The sequence below is a fragment of the Bos javanicus genome, chromosome 29 (genome assembly GCF_032452875.1).
Source record: "Bos javanicus breed banteng chromosome 29, ARS-OSU_banteng_1.0, whole genome shotgun sequence".
Classification (NCBI taxonomy): Eukaryota; Metazoa; Chordata; class Mammalia; order Artiodactyla; family Bovidae; genus Bos; species Bos javanicus.
In genome coordinates, this window is record NC_083896.1 from 51,306,509 (window position 1) to 51,313,206 (window position 6,698).

At 55.4% G+C, this 6,698-nt stretch overlaps 1 protein-coding gene across 1 annotated transcript; it reads left to right on the top strand.

The window, feature by feature from the left end:
• The first annotated feature begins 3,872 nt into the window (after positions 1-3,872).
• LOC133241683 (interferon-induced transmembrane protein 3-like) lies at positions 3,873-4,957 on the top strand. Its single transcript, XM_061407611.1, has 2 exons — positions 3,873-4,208; positions 4,677-4,957. The coding sequence occupies exons 1-2, from the start codon at positions 3,960-3,962 to the stop codon at positions 4,866-4,868; spliced, it is 441 nt and encodes a 146-aa protein (XP_061263595.1). The 5' UTR covers positions 3,873-3,959; the 3' UTR covers positions 4,869-4,957.
• Positions 4,958-6,698: the final 1,741 nt, after the last annotated feature.

The following is a 6,698-nucleotide window of genomic DNA, read 5'->3' on the forward strand; positions in this document are numbered from 1 at the left end:
ATGAAGAAGTTGCCCTAGTGGCAGCTCCTGCCAAACCGGTGGTCAAGCTTAGTGCCAGGAAAAGGGGGTAAGTCCCACTGCAGGACACATGCTCTGGTGGGCGTACACTGGCGGGAGCAAGGGGGCATCACCTCTCTGTGGCGTGTGACATGCCCTACTGAGCAGCTTCGTCACCGAAAAAGAGGGCAGAGGGAGGTAAGCTCTGTTCCCACACATGAAGTAGACACCATGGCTGTGTTCAAGCTGGGCAGCAAAACGGATTTGCCAAAGGGGAGCAGGGTTTCCATCTGCCTTACAACTGGTGTGTGGCATGATGGAATAGGGGCAGTCCTTTGGCAACTGGGAGGAGAAGGTCACCCCACTTGCTGCAAAGGTGGCAGCAGCGAGGGGATTTAGGATGGGATTCAAGTGTTGAGAGACTGTCAGGAGCCGCATTAGGCATTACTGACAAAATGGAGGCACGGCCCCAGCCCCCTCCCCTCATTCTGCAGGCGCGGATCCCAGGATGAAGGAGTTAGGCCTTGTAACTCTCACTTGTCTTTTCCTCTCCTCAGCTGAGTTGACTGAAAAGGAATATTAAGGTGCTTATTGTTCTAGAGAGGAGCATGAGAAGGCACAAAGCCTTCTGCAGCTGTGCTCAGAAAATAATTCATAAAGTTAATCATTGACATTTGTTCAAGGACTTTTATAAAAGAGTGTTCCAGGATGAGCACATAGGCCGTAGCTTGAGGCCATGGAAGGGATTGCTATCTGAAGCCTATTTGTGAGGAAAATGTTTATGGTAAAGGAGTTTACTGAATTTAGGGCTTAGAAATAATTAAAATAGTTAGAAGTTAAAGATTTAAGCAATGTTGTAAAGTTAGCATATTTTACTATAGCTTATAGAAGTTAGGAATTTTTAGAGATGCTATAGCTAGAAGCCTTTTTAAGAGATAGTGAGCTCAGCATGTTAGGGGCAAACAGGATTTAGGAAGATAAGTAGTAAACTGAGGAACGTAGCATGAGTTACAATGTAATCACAAGTTAACTATAGGACATGTTAGAGGAGGTAGATAATAGATGATAAGGCTGATTCCGAGAGAATCCCTGAAGCAGGAACTCTGAAGAGCAACAATGATTTATGGAGATGATAAATTTGGGAGAGGGGGAACTGAAAATGTCAAACCTCTGGCCTAATGTTTTTGTAAAAGAATAAAAGAGAATCTTAAACTTGAAATAAACAGGCAGTCCATAGAAAACTGAGAGGCTGTCTCATTGGCCGACACCGTCATCTCTTCAGGTTGAATCCTTGGCTGCTGGATCAGCACTTGGGCAAGTGGCGCTCAGGACAGGGGACACTGAAGAGGAAGTAATCTGGGAACCTGTGGGTGGCTGGCACCCCTCTGCAGTTTAGGCAGGGTGAGGAGGGTACAGAATCAGTAAGAACATTCTCTACAAGAATGGGTTTCTCTGCATCTAAGAATAGACAAATGTTTATTGAATATTACTTCACATGTTAGCCCATAGAGGCTTTAAAGTAAGCACAGGAAGACTGTCTAAATTTCTACGTTTGTTTTATACTTTGCATGGGCCAGAAAAGTTTCCTGTAGATGCTTTTGCTCTGTGGGATATGATTAGAAATGTCCTGGACCCCGTCATGAGGCTGTTAGATAGCCTATGGGGGAGGCTATAGCGGTGGATGGTGGTGGGTCTCCACCTTCTGCGCAGATCATGTTTTCTGCCATTGACAAAGAAAAGGAGGGAGACTGTGCTCTACCTCCCGAGGAAGGAGAGAGCTTACAGGACGCTGCGGCTGGGCGCCCTGGCGAGCCCCCTCCCACTCTACACAAACCTTTAAAAATTTATCCACCACTTTCTGATTTAAGGCGACCACCACCACCTCCGCTTGCGCCTCCCAGGGCCCAGGAGTTCCCCACTTTGCCTCCAAAGCCTCCCAGAGCATGGCGTAAGGCTGAGAAAGATTAAGAGTTTTTTTTAAACAAAGGAGCTTTTAAAGCAGACGCATGCATAATATACAGAGCCTGCTCCCCGGAGAAAACCCCCTCAGGGGGGCCTCACCCAGGCTAAAAACAAAAGAGAGATTAATCCTAATGAAAATGATTCTACAAATAAAAAAAGTTTCTCTTGTGGCCAAATGGGGCATTTTTGCCGGCAGTGTCCTGCCCAGCAGGGACAACAAGCCTGCCAATCAACCCCAGGCAGCGCAGGACTGGACCTCAGTTCCAGGGTTACTCTGATTCCAAAGGGAGTGGCTGGCCCCTACCTGAGGGCATTGTAGGACCTGTGCTGGGGCGCAGCTCGCTTTCCCTTCAAGGAATTTTGGTGGTGCCTGGTGTAGTAGATTCTGATTATACTGGGGAAATTAAAGTTTTGATCTCGCTGCCTACCAAAACTGTGCAAATAAAGGTCAAAGATTAGCACAGCTTTTGCTTTTACCTTATTATCAGACAGGAAAAACCTTAACTTCTCAAGCTAGGGGCCCCAGAGGATTTGGATCTAGTGATCTAGCTTTTTGGCTGCAGGAAATTACAGCTTCTAGGCCTTTAAAAGATCTTTTCATTCAAGGAAATAAAATGTCAGGGCTGTTAGATACTGGAGCAGACGTCTCTTGCATTGCTGGAAAAGATTGGCCCTCATCCTGGCCAGCCCGCTTGACCAGTACCGGCCGGGTAGGAGTAGGGTCAGTGCCCTCGGTTGCTAACAGCTCACAGATTTTGACACGGTCAGATGAGAAGGGGGCACAAGGCACTTTTTGCCCATATGTGGTTCCTTCACTACCTTTTTCTTTATGGGGGAGAGACATATTATCTCAGATGGGAATGCTTTTATATAGCCCAGATGAAAAGGTTACAATCCTGATAAGGGGCTTGGTAAAGATCAGCAGGGAATTGTTTCGCCATTAGAGGTGGTTCCCAACAAGAATAGAGAAGGTCTGGGATATTCAAATTTATCCTAGAGGCTGTTGCTCTCGCTGCCACCCCTATTACCTGGAAATCTGATGATCTGGTATTGGTGGAGCAATGGCCTTTAACAGCTGAAAAGTTACAGGCAGCTGAGGATTTAGTTATGGAACAACTGGCAGCCGGCCATATAGAGCCTTCTAATAGCCCCTGGAATACTCCCATTTTTGTTATTAAGAAAAAATCAGGAAAATGGAGATTGTTACAAGATTTGAGAGCTATAAACGCAACTATGGAAGACGCGGGGCCTCCAGCCGGGCCTCCCTCCCCAGTGAACGAGCGTGCTGGGTCTTGGACTTAGGTGCTCAGGTTTATGGCGAATGAAAGATGATTCTCATCTATTAAGTTGTACTTTTTTTTAATTTCAGTCAACAAGAGAAACTGCCCTGAAAGGGTGTTTTCTCTTGTACCAGGATGGGGGTGGGCGGGGGGGGGGGGGGGCCACATTCCTAGAAAACTCTCAGGGATGGAGGAGGCAAGGATTGGCCTCTGCAGGAATCAGCTTTATTTTTATGCATTTCGGGGTCATCTCCCAAAAGAGTCCTCTCGTCCACCCCAGTGCCTTTTGTCTCTAACTCACAGTGGCATTTAACGGGTGGATTCAGCATCTCCGGGAGAAACTTCTCCACATTTTCTCATTTACAGAAAACTGTTTACTCACAATTCCTGGGCCTCTCCCACACACAGGAGGTTACAAGTTCTTAAACTGTTATTTGTATTTCTTCTATTAAAGCTCTTTATTACAAAAGAAGGGGGAGGGGAGAGGGAAATCGGCCCCTTCCAGCCTCTGGGACAGGAAATCCCTCCAGGCCCTAGCCTTCCTCCCACCCACCCGGTGTAACCTGACACTCACTGGTTCCTCACGCCTCCTAGGACCAGCCCATCCCCAATACTCCAAAAGCCAGGAAACGGAAATTCAGAGAAATCGAAACTCCTGAGTAAAAAAAGGGGACCGGGAGTGTGTTCTGGCATCTAGACCGCAGTTCCTCTGTTCCCACCATGAACCGCACATCCCAGCTCTTACTCACTGGGGCCCACGGGGCGGTGCCCCCAGCCTATGAGGTGCTCAAGGAGGAGCACGAGGTGGCCGTGCTGGGGGCGCCCCAGAGCCAGGCGCCCCTGACGACCACGGTGATCAACATCCGCAGCGACACCGCCGTGCCCGACCACATCGTGTGGTCCCTGTTCAACACCATCTTCATGAACTGGTGCTGCCTGGGCTTCGTGGCATTCGCCTACTCTGTGAAGGTGGGTGGGCACCCGGGGCGTCTCCACGGAAGTGTCTGGGAGCCTGGAGAGGCCCTGCCCAGACGGCACGTGGGGTTGGGAGCCCCCGTGTGTGTTGTTCTGCTGCATGTTGTGTGTGTGTGTGTGTGTGTGTGTGTGTGTACACGTGCAGGTCATGATGAGGCTGCAGGGGGTGCGTGGGGATGACCAGGGTCAGCCTTTTGTCCCCTGGTGGGTGAGGGGCCAGTGAGGCGGCCAGAGAAAGGATGGGAGAGCCCTGGGCCTCCTGGAGAGGCTGACTGTCTGCGGGAAAGCAGATGGAGACCCCAGGAGGGGAGGAGCGCTCACCGGCCACTGTCGCGCTCAGACTCCAGGGGACAGGCGGGCGTGGGTCCCCGCTGGGAAGAACGGGCAGTGGGGACCAGCGGGGGAGGGCCTGAGCCACAGGCCCGGCGGTCACCTGGACCCTCACCACCTCTCCTCCTCCAGTCTAGGGACCGGAAGATGGTCGGCGACATCACTGGGGCCCAGAGCTACGCCTCCACCGCCAAATGCCTGAACATCTGCTCCCTGGTCCTGGGCATCCTTCTGACTGTCGTCCTCATCGTCCTCGTGTCCACCGGCTCCCTGATGATCGTTCAGGCAGTCTCGGAGCTCATGCAGAACTACGGAGGCCACTAGGCCTGCCCACAGCCCGAGGCAGTCGCCCCTTTCCCCGCAGCCTATCCAGGCACCTGCCCCCGTGAAATAAAAGGAGGGTTTGTGTGTGAGGGCGCTGTGGTTTGACCTGGGGAGGGGGCCCTCGAGAGTCCAGCCTGGACGTGAGCCCGAGCCCACCTCCTCCCACCGCGCACTGTCCCACACGCTGACGCTGGTCAGTGCGGGCTCTCCTGGCGCCCAGCTCCCTCACACCCTGCAGCACGTCCCTCTCGTCACTGTCCTTCACACGGCCCCGCAGGCCCCCTCTGCCGGAAAGGCAACAGGAGCACAGCGTCCACCACTGCAGAGAGAGCCCCGTGCTGCTCAGCTAGAGGAGAGGCCCCTGCCCTGCCCCGCCCTCGACATCAGCCCCATCCCTGCTTCTGCCGTGGCCTCCAGACACTGGGGCACTCGAGGGGCAGGGCAGACCCGCCCACTGCCAGCTGGGCTGGGGCGTGTGGAGGGGCAGCGGAGCCACCCCCTCGTCCCCTGACTCCTCATGTGGGTGCCCCCTCCCCCCCAATCTGTCCCTACGCCAGCCCCCTGACTTGGAGAGGCTGCGGGGAGGCTGGGATCCCAGGGTGGGCCAGGAGGGAGCCCCTCTCCCTGTGGGTCTGACACCCGTGAGCGGGGAGGGGCAGCACCAAGGAAGGGAGTCCTGGAGGAGGGACGGCTGGCAGGCACGTCCCTCGGGGTCGAGAAGGACTGCCTCCAGGGTGGGAAGAGCCAGTAGCCCGCAAAGCCCTGGAGTCGGCAGGGGCGCTGTCCAGCGCGCAGATCCCACTGGGTGGGCTGGGGAGGCAGAATCTTCCCGCACCAGCAGCGACAGGAAGGGAGCCAGGGGCGAGGCCAGGGGCACACCAGCCCGCCTGCCCACCCCCACCCGGGACTCATCTGCCCTGCTCTGCCCTCCCCCAGCTGGGACCACACCCGGCGTCTTAAGGAGCCGTGCCTTCTGAATTCCTCGAGGCCCAGTCCAGGCAAAGCAGAGGCAGAGCCTTCTCCCCACAGGCTCCTGCCCCGCTGCCGACCCCCACGTCACCCTGGCCCAGGGCTCCCACCTCCCGCTCTGTCCTCCGCTCCCCCAACTCACCCCAGCCCAGGTCACCCACAGCTGACAGGGGACACGGGACCGTCCGCTGGGAACCAGGCCGGGCCGTGGCTCCGAGGACCACAGCTGCTCACGGCCCGGCCGTCTGCACCCGGGGCCGTCGAGGGAAGGGCCCTCGGTTTCCCCTGCCTGATGCCTCGGGCCTCCTGTGATTTTCAGAAGGTCCGGGACACGGGCCTTTGCGGCCTGCACGAGGGCTCCCACCTAGCAGGACCCTCACCGCAAATCGGTGAAGCTCAGGCGGGCTACACTCAGTGCCAGCAGCCCTCGCGACTGCTGCCTGCCTGAGAGGATGTGGGGACCCCCTAGGGCCTGCCGGGGTTGGGGTTCACAGGCCAGGGGTCAGGGTCACACATCTGTCCCCCCGTCCCTGCCTGGGAGACAGTCCTTCCTGGACTCAGAGAGGCAGTCTGCCAGCCTCTCCTTCCGCAGGACTCAGCGTCCCTGAGGCTGAGCCCTCCTGCTCTCATGTGGGACCCGAGAGAGTGGGCAACCTCATCTGAGCCACCGGTCCTCCAGGGAGGATCCAAGTAGGGCCCAGTGGGGATGGGGCGTCCATCTCCTCTGAGTGCCAGGAGGAGGGGAACCCACTGTGAAGAGCTGCTGACTTCAGTGAGAGCTGGACAGGACTGGCCCTGGGCCCTGAGTGAGCCCAGGAGAGCCTGGGTCCCCAAAGGGCGTGTGGACGGGGTCACTTCCCA